The 15,153-nt window shown below is 57.2% G+C and overlaps 1 protein-coding gene across 1 annotated transcript in view; it reads left to right on the top strand.

Annotated features, from left to right (window-relative positions):
• Positions 1 to 14,239, top strand: part of LOC144729967 (chloride anion exchanger-like) — a 135,722-nt gene extending 121,483 nt beyond the window's left edge. The window contains 9 exon segments of the mRNA XM_078610396.1: positions 1,269 to 1,364; positions 2,439 to 2,545; positions 6,480 to 6,549; positions 7,308 to 7,400; positions 7,855 to 7,941; positions 10,672 to 11,034; positions 12,264 to 12,318; positions 12,560 to 12,714; positions 13,327 to 14,239. Coding sequence (XP_078466522.1) covers positions 1,269 to 1,364; positions 2,439 to 2,545; positions 6,480 to 6,549; positions 7,308 to 7,400; positions 7,855 to 7,941; positions 10,672 to 11,034; positions 12,264 to 12,318; positions 12,560 to 12,714; positions 13,327 to 13,350 — 1,050 coding nt within the window. The 3' untranslated portion in view covers positions 13,351 to 14,239.
• The last annotated feature ends 914 nt before the right edge of the window (positions 14,240 to 15,153 follow it).

The following is a 15,153-nucleotide window of genomic DNA, read 5'->3' on the forward strand; positions in this document are numbered from 1 at the left end:
GGTGGCTATGTGGCTGGGTGGCTGGGTGGCTACGTGGCTGGGTGGCTGGGTGGCTACGTGGCTGGGTGGCTGGGTGGCTACGTGGCTGGATTGCTGGGTGGCTATGTGGCTGGGTGGCTGGGTGGCTATGTGGCTGGGTGGCTGGGTAGCTGGGTGGCTATGTGGCTGGGTGGCTGGTTGGCTCTGTGGCTGGGTGGCTATGTGGCTGGGTTGCTGGGTGGCTGGGTGGCTACGTGGCTGGGTGGCTACGTGGCTGGGTGGCTGGGTGGCTGGATGGCTGGGTGGCTATGTGGCTGGGTGGCTGAGTGGCTATGTGGCTGCGTGGCCATGTGGCTGGGTGGCTGGGTGGCTATGTGGCTGGGAGGCTGGGTTGCTATGTGGCAGGTTGGCTGGGTGGCTATTTGGCTGGGTGGCTATGTGGCTGGGTGGCTGGGTGGCTAAGTGGCTGGGTGGCAGGTTGGCTGGGTGGCAGGTTGGCTGGGTGGCTGGGTGGCTGGGTGGTTGGGTGGCTACGTGGCTGGGTGGCTGGGTGTCTTTGTGGCTGGGTGGCTGGGTGGCTATGTGGCTGGGTGGCTGCGTGGCTATGTGGCTGGGTGGCTATGTGGCTGGGTGGCTATGTGGCTGGGTGGCTGGGTGGCTGGATGGCTATGTGGCTGGGTGGCTGGGTGGCTGGGTCGCTATGTGGCTGGGTGGCTATGTGGCTGGGTGGCTGGGTGACTATGTGGCTATGTGGCTGGGTGGCTGGGTGGTTGGGTGGCTATGTGGCTGGGTGGCTGAGTGGCTGGGTGGCTATGTGGCTTGGTGGCTGGGTGGCTGGGTGGCTATGTGGCTGGGTGGCTATTTTGCTGGGTGGCTACGTGGCTGGGTGGCTGGATGGCTGGGTGGCTATGTGGCTGGGTGACTGGGTGGCTATGTGGCTGGGTGGCTGGGTGGCTGGGTGGCTATGTGGTTGGGTGGCTGGGTGGCTATGTGGCTGGGTGGCTGGGTGGCTGGGTGGCTGGGTGGCTACGTGGCTGGGTGGCTGGGTGGCTTGGTGGCTATGTGGCTGGGTGGCTGGGTGGCTATGTGGCTGGGTGGCTATGTGGCTGGGTGGCTGGGTGGCTATGTGGCTGGGTGGCTACGTGGCTGGGTGGCTGGCTGGGTGGCTACGTGGCTGGGTGGCTGGGTGGCTGGGTGGGTGAGTGAGTGAGTGTGAACGAGGCTGTGGGAACCCCGGCCATACGCAACGTGACTACTTGTTTTTTTCCTCTGCTCCGCGGCGGTGCAAGGCGGTGCTGGCCTCCCTCGTGGTGGTGAACCTCAAGGGGATGTTCACCCAGGTGAAGGAGGTGCCTCGCCTGTGGCGGACGGACCGCATCGACTGCGTACGTCAGCGCGAACACACACGCACGCATACACACACGCACGCATACACACACGCACGCATACACACACGCACGCATACACACACGCACGCATACACACACGCACGCATACACACACGCACGCATACACACACGCACGCATACACACACGCACGCATACACACACGCACGCATACACACACGCACGCATACACACACGCACGCATACACACACGCACGCATACACACACGCACGCATACACACACGCACGCATACACACACGCACGCATACACACACGCACGCATACACACACGCATACATGTGGAGCGGTCACGTGACCCAGTGGTGCGCTGGCGCGTCATTCGCTGCATCTCGCAGGGTTTTAGCGGTTCGAGCCTGGCGGCCACCCTGGTCGTTCCCGCAGTGTCTGCGTTGTGAGCCATAGTCGCGCTACACACTAGCCGCCGCGCTCACAGTTGGACGTTAAAAGCCTCGTGGCACCATTCGGCAAGAGTTGGCCCGTTGTGTGCCTTCGTCACTGTCCACATTTTGCTACATTTGAAAAGTTAGGCAAATTAATCACACAGCAGCAGCAGCAATAATCGCCCCCTTCTACTAACATTTGTCAGGAGCCTCCTTAGAAAAGGGTCATGAGACTCATGGAGCCGCATTGGAGAGCTACACAGCACAACCCACAACAACCCACATACCAGCGTGCTCACTCACGCAAACACTCACTCACCTCCAGCCCCATCCACCCACGCGCTGGCTCATCTGTGCACTCATCCACTCAGGTAATGTACTGATCCACAAAGCCAAAGATACCCCACGTAGCCTTAACAGACTGTTGGTGCAAGTGCTGGTAGCGAGCACTTATGAAGGCCGGCACGGCACACGAAGGTATGGTTGGTCAGCACCACGGCCGACCGCCTTTGTCTCCCCAGTGGCGATGTTTACACACCGCACCAGGTACTCATTTGAGGCTGAGTTCAGGCATCCACCCACTCACTCAGCACGTGCTTCTCTTCACCGCCCCGTTTGCCCCCCTCCCCACCAACTTCCACCCCGCCCACCCCGTCGGTGACGAGTGCAGCTGCTGTGGGTGGTGAGCTGCGTGATGAGCATCCTGCTCGGCCTCGACCTGGGCCTGGCCGTGGCGCTCGCCTTCGAGATCCTCACCACCGTCGCTCACTCCCTCTTGTGAGACCGGCTTGCGGTGGTGTCCGACACACCGGCACCATGGTGCCACGGGCCACGGGCCATGGGCCATGGTGCCATGGGCTATGGGCCATGGTGCCAGCTGGTGCCAGCTGGTGCCAGCTCGCCCTGGCAGTTGTAGCCAAGCCCTATTCGAGCGGCTCGCTATTTGGGCCCTCGATAACGCTCTGTGGCGATGTTTGAAGGCGTCTATGCCTCAGCTGTATCTGCCTGCCTCTATGGGGTGGGGTGGGCGCGGGGGATGGGTGCACGATGACTTTTAAAGACGATCCAATGGGGTGGCCTTAAACAATCGCTCTCAGGTTGCTTTGCATGGAAAGGCGGAAAACAGTCAACAACAACCACGCCAAGAAGACGTGAGATCGGCGGTTGAAAATAACAAAATAGAGCAAGCCGTGTGAAACAGAGACGTTTTTAGTCGAGCTTTGAAGATGTCTAAGTGTATCGGAAGTCCTGTGTTGGCGTGTGCAGTAATTGGCCGCTTGGGCACAAGCGCTTCCACGTCCATCGCCCACCCTTTTGGCCTCGCCCCCCCTCCCTCCCGATACGTTCCTTTCATTGGCTACCATAGTCTGATGAGCTCCCCCCTCCCTCTCCCTCCCCCCTCAACTCGCTTTTAAGGGATTACATCTTGAATCATTGCCTCACTTGATACAGCTAATCTGGCTGTGACGGTCCCACCTGATGACGGAGACTTGTGTTGCCTCCGAAACGTCGTGATTTTTGTTTTTATTTTTTATTTTATTTTACTTTCTACGTGACTTTACCGAAAAAACCTAAGAAGATGATTCCTTGCAGTCACGAAAGCTTCAAATCTAGAACTCGAAGAAGTTCCAGAGTTTCGGTGTCGCAATTGCAAAGGCACTGTCACTCCAAGTGCGAAGCCTCGACCGTGGGAGACTGAGCAATGCACAATGTGACGACCTTATCGATCTTGATGGAATATTTGACTGAAGGAGGTCGTACCTTCGGAAACAAATGTTCGTGCCGTAGCTTTCCAATATTCTATTTGTACCGTACTAGTACGGTAAAAAAAATGTGTACCCTAATTTCGTACCTTATATCGTACTTAAGAAACAACAAAGCTTAGGAAATAAGAGATATACGACAAGCAAGCTTACAGCAGTATACCGTTTTGCTTTTTTTTGCTGTTGTAGAAAGGTCCTCGCTCTTTACAACACAAATCTGCGTAAATATTTTTTTTAATTGAAGAAAAACATTTAAATCCGAAATTGCATAATTAGGAAATATTGATTAAAAAGTCCCGCGTCATATTCTCATCCGTTATCAATGGTGAGTGTCATTTTGCAAACGGAGTCTTTGCCGACCGTTTTAGTTTCTGATAACTGTTGTGTTACATTATTATAGCCGACAACAAACTGGAAACTGCATTTTGTCTTTAATTTGTCCTTCCCCCGCACTGCACCTCCAACGAGCACGGTGGGCTATGCACAGTGCGAAGAAGTTCCAACGTACGGTGAGAAGATAAAGAGAAGATAATGATTATCAGAAATAAAGAAGCTTGGCTTCTCATGAATTCATCACCTGAGTTGGTACGAAAAGTGTACGGGGACAATTAATACCGTGCCGTACTTAACAACCGAACAAATCCCGTACCACACTACCACCCTTGCCCTGGAGAGAAGTGGGCACGTTGATTAAAGTGGCGCCCAAAGCTGTAAGAGAGAAAGTAATAACGCCAAAAGGATGGCATGCGTGTTGACTACAATTGGGCGCACAACGACTCTGGTAAAGACGATCCATTGTCAACTTTACTCGGCCCTCACGTAGGGCATGTTACCCGAAACGTCGTCTATTGTCCATTGTATTGTGTGGCCGCAGCGTCATTGACGAACGCGTTGGAAGTTTTTGCTGTTTTTGCTCTTGCACCGCTGCCGCTGCAACAGCAGCAGCATCGCAACATCAATGTGACTCATCGTCCGGTGAAAGTTGCGTTGCTTGTTGGGAACTTACCCCCCGAAAAGAACAGAGGAAGGAGAGGAAACAAAACAACTGACAAATTCATCAGCAGGGGCCTCGCCCCCCCACCCTACCCCCCAAAAAAGTGGCGATTAAAAAGCGCTTGACGGATGCAGCAGCGATGTTTTTTCGATCTCGAGTACAGGGACGACGAGATGGACCGTGAACATCGCGAGAGCGCGAGAGATGGGTAGACATTCATCCAGTCGGGGGGGTGGGGGCGGGAGTGCGATCGAACCTAGCTCCTGTTGTTGTTCATGATGATGACCTGGCTACGGTGGATTGAGGGGTGCGAAAAATCACCGAACGCTTTCAGTAAAGCTGCTTGCGATCTGGAGAGCCTCTAATGGGCGCGGACATTTCTCTCTCTCTCTCTCCCAGCAGGCTGCCGAACGCCAATAGTTTCTGACTCTGACGCGTTGCGCGCCCATTGAATTCTCTCCCTCGACCGTAAGTCGTGACACCTGCGAGCTTGCGTCAATCGCGCGCAAAGCAGGTGCGGTGACGAAACGGCCGCTGCGAATTGGATTTCACTTACGGCTCGAAGTCTTGATAGCAGCGCCCGGGGTTATTAACGGGGCGACGTGAGCGGGTAGGGGAGGGAGGGGGTGGTGGTGGTGGCACGACGGACGGACCCATCCACCGCCGGGGAGATTGAGCGATGAAACCCGGTGGCTTGGGGGAAGGCCTTCAGTAGATTGATCTCATCAGAAGACAAGGATGATGATGATGATCATGATGAAGACCACGCGTTGTGGATGGGGCAGCCGGTCGTGATTGGAGGAGTGGGGAGAAGGGAGATGCTGACGGCTCGCCAGAGGCTGCCCCCACCCACGCGTGGTCACCGCTGTTGTGGGGAAGACTCGGCCCACACGAGAGGAGGTTAAGGCGCAACCCTGCAATAGCCGGTCAACGCCACTGCTGCTGGATGGGCCTCCATGAGAGGACGATCGAGAGAGAGAGCCCTTCTACTGCAGGGAAACGTGGCCTACTCTTCACGGTTGTCGAGCACAGTAGGCCCAAAGATCCAATAAAATCAAGCGGCCAGGAACAAACAGCAGCACTGTCAACTTTATAATAGACACGGAGTGAAAAGCGATGATGGGGGGAGGGACTTCCACAAAAGAACAGGGCGAGAGAAGAAGCAGAGAAAGAGAGGGGTGTTGTGATGGCGGTGTGGAGTGTGGAGGTGTGGGTGGGTGAGTTGCCTTGACCTGCAAGTGTGGTGGAACACGTCGTGGTGTGACGAGACGACAGAGCCGGCATCTGGTAGACCCCGACTGTTTCGACAGGGGTGGAGGAATTGATGAGCGAAGTTTACGGCACGAGTAAAACCGTGGTAGCGATAGGCGAGTGATAAGGAGACGACTGAGCGCTGGTGAGCATCGTTCCAGGAAGTCGCGTGGCTCGTAAAGCGCCGCGTCACTTCTCAAATCGGCCCGGCACGGCTCGGGTCCGGCTCGGGTCCGGCACGGCTCGGGTCCGGCACGGCTCGGGTCCGGCACGGCTCGGGTTCGGCACGGCTCGGGTCCAGCACGGCTCGGGTCCGGCACGGCTCGGGTCCGGCACGGCTCGGGTCCGGCACGGCTCGGGTCCGGCACGGCTCGGGTCCGACTTGTCGCGCACGTGGGAACGCGACACGCGGCGCGCGTGGCGCTGAGCGAGCTGCGCTACGAATCCCGACGGCTCCAGTTCGATTCCCGCTCACGACCACCGCCGGTGCCAATGATGTGAATCGGTCCTGGGCCTCCCCTAGGTCGACTCAGACTCAAATGAGCACCTGGTTCGATGCGGGAGACGAAGGCGGCCGGGCGTGGTGCTGTCCATTCACTCGCTCTCGTGCCGTTGACGACCTTCAAAGGTGTTACTCGCTAACAGCGCTTGCCCCAAAAATCTTTCAAGGTGACACGATGGTTATTTTGTCTTTGTGTTACAGCCCAGCGTGCGTCCCTCTGGGCAACATTCCCGACACGGAGATCTACAAACGCGTCGGTGTCTTCAAGCAGGTGACGTCACCGCCTCCCTCCCGTTTCCCTCCCAGGCAATTCCCGATAAGTGTTGTTCTCCCTTAACATTCAATGAGGGGATAGGGGGGAGGGGGGTTGTTTCCGGTTCACTTCTTGATTGGAGCAAGGGCCGTTCCAATTCAATACGTCGTTTGGAAAGTTGATGGGTACGGTTACAAATGTCCACACACGTCTTTGTTGTTTTTGTTACGTGTTAAAAGAACATATTTTACCCGTGTAGCGCAAGACACGGCATGGGGATTTCAATCTGTGGGAGAAGATAAAGGAATGGGGGAAAGGGAAGCGATGCCGGGAAGGAAGCCCCCGAGACGGACAAAAAGGAGGAAGGCACGGCTTGAGATGAGCGGCGGGAAAAGGGAAGGAGGGGGAGGGGGATAAGGAATTATGGGGCCAAGATGTCGAGCGATGATGGGAGGGGAGAAGAGAGATCGAATGAAGGCGCGAGCAGAAGTGAGCTGCACGGAGCAGCAGCGGCGTCTGTTTTCACACGGGGCAAGGAGGAATTCAGAGTGGGAGTGGCCACACGTCGACCGCACGGAGCTGCTGATGGACACCAGATGGGTGCACCGATGAATGACGCGCGGGCCGTGCTGGATAGACAATGATAATAATACCAGAAGAGTCAAACTGTAATCAAAGACCCAAAGAATATGTAATCATTTATCCTGCCTGAAAATGGACCCCCCCCCCCCCCCACACACACAAGTGATGCCGTCGTTTGTGTTTTGTGATCGCAGGCGGCGGAAACCCCCGGGGTGAAAGTTGTCCGCTGCCCAGCGCCGCTCTACTTCGGGAACATCGAATACTTCAGAGAGAAGCTCATGGCGATCGTGAGTAACCCCCCGACCCCCCCCCCCCCTCCCACGATCCCTGTGACTCCGTGTCCCCGTGTTTCCGTGTCCCCGTGTCTCCGTGTCCCCGTGTCTCCGTGTCCCCGTGTCTCCGTGTCTCTGTGACCCCGTGTCTCCGTGGCCCCGTGTCTCCGTGTCTCCGTGTCCCTGTCTCCCCGTGTCCCCGTGTCCCCGTGTCTCCGTGTTCCCGTGTCTCCGTGTCCCCGTGTCTCCGTGTCTCCGTGTCCCTGTTTCCCCCTGTCCCCGTGTCTCCACACGAGCGTGTCCCCATGTCTCCGTGTCTCCATGTCTCCATGTCTCCATGTCTCCGTGTCTCCGTGTCTCTGTGTCTCTGTATCTCCGTGTCCCCATGTCCCCGCGTCTCCGTGTCCCCGTGTTTCCGTGTCCCCGTATCTCCATGTCCCCGTGTCTCCGTGTCTCCGTGTGCGTGCAGCTGGAGTTCGACCCGGCGAGGGTCGCGAGGAAGAGGGACAAGGCGCTGAAGAAGCTGAAGAAGCGGCTGAGCCGAGAGGCTGCCCTGGTGAGTGCAGCACCAGCCGCGAGAGCACCCTCACACTCACCACCGCTCACCACCGCTCACACTCACCCTCACACTCACCACCGCTCACCACTGCTCACACTCACCCTCACACTCGCACCTCACACTCGCCACCGCTCACCACCGCTCACACTCACCATCACACTCACCACCGCTCACCACCGCTCACACTCACCCTCACACTCGCACCTCACACTCGCCACCGCTCACCACCGCTCACACCCACCCTCACACTCACCACCGCTCACACTCACCCTCACACTCGCACCTCACACTCACCACCGCTCACCACCGCTCACACTCACCCTCACACTCACCACCGCTCACCACTGCTCACACTCACCCTCACACTCGCACCTCACACTCGCCACCGCTCACCACCGCTCACACTCACCCTCACACTCACCACCGCTCACACTCACCCTCACACTCGCACCTCACACTCGCCACCGCTCACCACCGCTCACACCCACCCTTACACTCACCACCGCTCACCACCGATCACACTCACCCTCACACTCGCACCTCACACTCGCCACCGCTCACCACCGCTCACACCCACCCTCACACTCACCACCGCTCACACTCACCCTCACACTCGCACCTCACACTCGCCACCGCTCACCACCGCTCACACTCACCCTCACACTCACCACCGCTCACCACCGCTCACACTCACCCTCACACTCGCACCTCACACTCGCCACCGCTCACCACTGCTCACACTCACCCTCAAACTCGCACCTCACACTCACCACCGCTCACACTCACACTCACCCTCACACTCACCACCGCTCACCACCGCTCACACTCACCCTCACACTCGCACCTCACACTCGCCACTGCTCACCACCGCTCACACTCACCCTCACACTCGCACCTCACACTCACCACCGCTCACACTCACACTCACCCTCACACTCACCACCGCTCACCACCGCTCACACTCACCCTCACACTCGCACCTCACACTCGCCACTGCTCACCACCGCTCACACTCACCCTCACACTCGCACCTCACACTCACCACCGCTCACACTCACACTCACCCTCACATTCACCACCGCTCACCACCGCTCACACTCACCCTCACCCTCGCACCTCACACTCACCGCTCACACTCACCACCGCCCAAACTCACACTCACCACCGCTCACCCACACACTCACCCTCACACTCACCACCGCTCACACTCACACTCACCACCGCTCACACTCATCACCGCTCACCCACATCCTCACCACTGCTCACCCACACACTCACCACCGCTCACCCTCACACTCACCACCGCTCACACTCACACACACACTCACCACCGCTCACCCACACACTCACCACCGCTCACCCTCACACTCACCACCGCTCACGCTCACCCTCACCACCGCTAACCCTCACACTCACCACCGCTCACCCTCACACTCACCACCGCTCACCCTCACACTCACCACCGCTCACCCACACACTCACTACCGTTCACACTCACACTCACCACCGCTCACCCACACACTCACCCTCACATTCATCACCACTCACCACCGCTCAGCACCGCTCACCCTCACCCTCACACTCACCACCGCTCACCCACACACTCCCCACCGCTCACCCACACACTCACCATCGCTTATCCACACACTCACCACCGCTCACCCTCACACTCACCACCGCTCACACTCACACTCACCCTCACACTCACCACTGCTCATGCTCACTCACAAACTCACCACCACTCACCCTCACACTCACCACCGCTCATTCACACACTCACCACCGCTCACACTCACCCTCACCACCGCTCACACTCACCACCGCTCACACTCACACTCACCCTCACACTCACCACCGCTCACACTCACACTCACCCTCACACTCACCCTCACACTCACCACCGCTCACACTCACACTCACCACCGCTCACCCTCACACTCACCACCACTCACCCTCACCCTCACCACCGCTCACCCTCACACTCACCACCGCTCACCCTCACACCCACCACCGCTCACCCTCACACCCACCACCGCTCACCCACACACTCACCACCGCTCACACTCACCACCACTCACCCTCACCACCGCTCATGCTGACCCTCACACTCGTGCTCACCATATCGGGCTTAATTTAAACGAGGTTGCATCTGCAACGGCGACTCAGACAATATTTATGTACCCGGCACACCGCCTCCGGTATCCCTGTGTGCGAGTGTGAGCGGTGGTGAGTGTGAGCGGTGGTGAGTGTGAGCGGTGGTGAGGGTGAGCTCACACTCACCCTCACCACCGCTCACACTCACCACCGCTCACACTCACACTCACCCTCACACTCACCACCGCTCACACTCACACTCACCCTCACACTCACCCTCACACTCACCACCGCTCACACTCACCACCGCTCACCCTCACACTCACCACCACTCACCCTCACACTCACCCTCACCACCGCTCACCCTCACACTCACCACCGCTCACCCTCACACCCACCACCGCTCACCCTCACACCCACCACCGCTCACCCACACACTCACCACCGCTCACACTCACCACCACTCACCCTCACCACCGCTCACGCTGACCCTCACACTCGCGCTCACCATATCGGGCTTAATTTAAACGAGGTTGCATCTGCAACGGCGACTCAGACAATATTTATGTACCCGGCACACCGCCTCCGGTATCCCTCTGATCTTCGTCCGTGGCCACTCTTTGGGCCTCGCAGCCAATCAACGCCGGCGCTCAGAACGAGGCCTTCAGCGCCAGCGACCAATCGGAGACGTCCGACGAGAGTGGCGACGACGCGGCCGTGGGTGCCGGCGTCGAGGAGGTGAAGGCCACGAGGGAGGCGCGCGGCGCCCACGAGGTCGTCGCCACCGTGGAAACCAAATGGGCCCCGCCGACGAAGCGGGAGCTCGCGGCGGGAACCCTGGGGCCCGACGGGGAGGGGGGCGGCGCGGGGCCTTGGCGCCAGGCCTGGCTCGCGGTGGAGCTGGAGGGCGTGCCGAGGGTGACGGTCGACACCGTCATTCTGGACTTCTCCTCCGTCACGTACCTGGACACCGTGGCGGTCAACACCCTCACCACGGTATTCACGATGGTACTGGGGCACGGTGCCACCTCACGCTGGGTCACTGTACCACCTCACACTGGGTCACTGTACCACCTCACGCTGGGTCACTGTACCACCTCACACTGGGTCACTGTACCACCTCACACTGGGTCACTGTACCACCTCACGCTGGGTCACTGTACCACCTCACACTGGGTCACTGTACCACCTCACACTGGGTCACTGTACCACCTCACGCTGGGTCACTGTATCACCTCACACTGGGTCACGGTGCAACCTGACGCTGGGCCATGGCAAGAGGGTAAAATGTGAAGGTGTAGCCTTGCAATTTCTCGCTCACACCACTGCAGGCAGAAGGACATCCACTGCAGGGAGCTCGAGAGAGCCCCTCTGGAGGGTGCTGTAGGGTTGTTCTACACACTGGCGAGAGGTTTTATAAGTAGTCCGAGTAGCCACAATTGATCCCACTGCATGTGACCTGCCGATCAACTGTGGCGAGCCCCATGGATACTGCTGTGAGGACGGAGTGTGGAGGTTTGTATGTTCTCTCCCCCTGTTTTGCGTGGGCTTTCTCAGATTTCTTCCCAAAGCTGAAACACCCCACACACAATGTCACACCGGTCCTCATAAAAAAATCTAATATCTAAACTAGAATCAGCAAAATGGATCTGTTTATCAACCTTAATTGAAAGGTTGATTGAGTCGATTGAGACTGAATAAATCTGAATCGAGGAACCGTCCGACCAAGTCCAGGGCACGAGGAGCCAGCCAATTGCTGCTATACGGCAACAGACTGTGAAGCTTCGTGTTCAGCCGCTCGTATAAACATTCGTCTTGCAACTGCTCCGATATCACGAGAACCGATTTTGACTCGCACCACCACCATCACCCCGCAAGGTTTTCTGACTGGCGGTTGCGAATCACGGGAAATAAAATAATTACTGCGAATAATTTGATTTCTTTTTTGTTATACCGCGCACCACAACGGTGTGTACCGCCCAATACGTTCATTTGCCAAACCACATCGCAACGCTGAAAGATGACGCTGCGAATCACTCGATTGGGATCACACGCAGCAGCAGCAACACCTCCCCCCCCCCCGCTACTGCGAACAACTCGGCAGTACTCTCTTGAAAATAATCTTGAGACTCGGTGACATTTTCCTGGATAAACGAGCAGATTAATACAATATAACAATAACTATAACGTGTTCTTTAAACAACAACAAAAACGTGTCTCCTCAGATGACCGGAGATTATCAGAACGTGGGCGTAAGCTTCCTCTTCGCTGGCTGTGATGGTAAGGGAACCTCTCCTTCTCTTCTCCGATTCTCTTCTTCTCCTGATATTTTCTCCCCTCTTCTTTTCTTCTCTCCTCTTCGCTTTCCTTATTCTCCTCTTCTCTTTCCTTATTCTCCTCTATCTCTTTCTTCTGCCCGAGCGCACTGCCCCCTCACGCGCCATGCTCACCATCAGCACTTGTCCCTGCAGTCTGTGTGGGCTACACGGGGGGACCTTTGTCTGCGTCGTGGTGTCCGCAGACGCGGTGCTGTCGCGCCTCGAGAGGGCCGGCTTCTTCGCGGGTGCCGTGGCGCGGAGCAGCTTCTTCCCGACGACGCGTGATGCGGCGCTATGGCACGCGGCGCACGCCGCCCCTCCTGTCCCGCTCTCTCCACGCGCCTCTCCCCGTGCCTCTGTGAGTCCCCTCTGCGAGTTCGGTCTCACGGCCGCCACGTTCAGCGGCAGTGTTTCCACAGTTACGAGCCGCCCAAAACGCCAACGTGGTTGTTTCAAAAAGGGCTCCCTGGCACGGCACAATGTGCCGTGCCAGGGAGCCCTTTTTGTGCCGCGCCAGCGCGAGGCTCCGCAAGCTCCTCCCCCTCTAGCCTCCCACCTACGTTCCTGCGGTCCTCAATCGACGTGTAGCGTGTCGGGAGCCCTGCGAGAGTCAAGCCAAAATCGCGAGCGTGGTCGGTTTCACGCCATTCTTCTCTCACGAGCTGATCACGCGGGCTCCATGTCCCACCGACGGCTACAGGAAGCGGTCGATTTGCAGTCAGGGGCCGATGTCGCGGTGCATTCACCCAGCACACGTGACATTGCCGTTCTTCACGTGACGTCACGGGATCTTTAACGTCAGCTGCAAAAGCAGTCGGCGCGCCCGCAGCGTTAGCCGAGGCGGCTGCGGGTTCTCAAACCACGAACCTCGGCGGCGAGGGCGACTCACCGGCCCCGTCGCGGTTCATGTTCGATACCTCGTCACGTGCTCGCTGCTGACAGTGCCGCGCGGCACCATCGTGTGTTGCAGGTCACGGAAGACACGCACATGTGACGGCAGGGAGCGCTTCACGGTGCCTGCAAGACGCGTCCGGGGAAAGCAACAGAGAATGTAATGTGTCACGATTTGAATACCTCTAATTGAAGGCTGCCAAATTTCTCGGAGGCTCAACCGGGACACGTGGTGGTGAGCTCGCTGCCAGTCCCTCTCCCAGCACCACCCACGGTTGTGTAGCCACACCCACTCAGCCACTAGCACCGCCCACACAGCGAGCGGATTTGCTCTGTCTGAAACTGGCCCCGCCCACTACTCAAGTACCTCCGTCTGTTACCAAGGTAGCTCCGCCTACTGCACAAGTACCTTTGTCCACTAATAAGGTAGCTCCGCCTACTGCACAAGTACCTTTGTCCACTAATAAGGTAGCTCCGCCTACTGCACAAGTACCTTTGTCCACTAATAAGGTAGCTCCGCCTACTGCACAAGTACCTTTGTCCACTAATAAGGTAGCTCCGCCTACTGCACAAGTACCTTTGTCCACTAATAAGGTAGCTCCGCTCATTACCAAGGTGGCTCCGCCCATTACTAAGCTAGTTCTGCCCACTGTGAAGTAGCTCCGCCTACTATGAAAGCAGCTCTGCCCATTGCTCAGGATGCCCCACCCACTACTCAGGTAACCCCGACATCTGCTCACATTAGTAGAGCCCGAGGCTAGAAAACGTTAAACTTGGCACACCATGCAGATTTTCACAAAAAGCTTTTGGGAGGGGATGACGGGTAAGCAGCCTTCCCCAACTCACCAGGACTGTCCCAGCCAGACAGACATTTGGTGGCCTTGAAATCGTAATCCAAATGATGGCTCCCATAATCGGGCTGCAGAATGTTTATACCTTTCAATGGAATGTAAATCGTGGAAACCAGCAATTAAATGCAATTACACGCCGCACCGGCGATGCGAGATGCACGTACTGTATTCTGAATGGAGTATGAATCACAGAGAGACCGCGATGGATGCCAAATATTCACCTCGAAAAGCCTCACAGAGTCTCAAGATGGATTTTCAGGAGGATTCTGCTCGGGTTTGTCTGACTCGGCGACCCAGAGCACTATCTCCGCACCCGGCACACCACATCCACTATCGCTGTCTCGCTGTGGCTGTGAATGACACACACGTGCCTACTCAAGTCCACCAGCAACCTCGAGCATACTCCGTGAGAAAGGATGCCGTGGTCTCAGAAAGCCTGGTGAGCCCTCGTAAGGGAACAGAGACGCCGGAAAAAACCCAGCACCGTGCTGCTGTATGCGAGGGGGGAGACACTCGGCGCATCCGTCTCCTGACCACCACAGCGCAGCCCCGCGCCTGCAACACCTGGCAAGCCCTGGCGCAGAGCGCATGTTACAGGCTGAAGCCTGCTTGGCTTCAGGGTACCGACGACACCTTTGTCTGCAGGCTTTGTTGGGAGATGTCAGGGCAGTGCGTGGGAGTGATAACGATGCATCGCGTGTGATTGCTGCGTTTAAACACATTGTATAGTGATGCTGCGTCTAAACACATTGTATAGTGATGCTGCTGCTGCTGCTGCTGCCGGTGTCGCCGCTGTGTTGACTGGTGCTCAAACAGCAACATACCACATTCCTCAATAACACTCCAGTTTTAAAATAAAATATATTTCCAATAGACGACGTTTCGGGCAATGCCCCTTCACTGTGCATAATGGCCATAACCTATGTATGTGCTATGCAGAAGGGCCATTGATCGAATCGTCGTCTATTCTGTATTGAATTAATTTTAAGGCCACAGTTGTTGACACTGGGATATGTTCAGTTTCCCTACGGATTCGCGTGACCCTCACTATCTAC

This window comes from Lampetra planeri, chromosome 34 (genome assembly GCF_965212315.1).
Source record: "Lampetra planeri chromosome 34, kcLamPlan1.2.h2, whole genome shotgun sequence".
In the NCBI taxonomy this organism is placed as follows: Eukaryota; Metazoa; Chordata; class Hyperoartia; order Petromyzontiformes; family Petromyzontidae; genus Lampetra; species Lampetra planeri.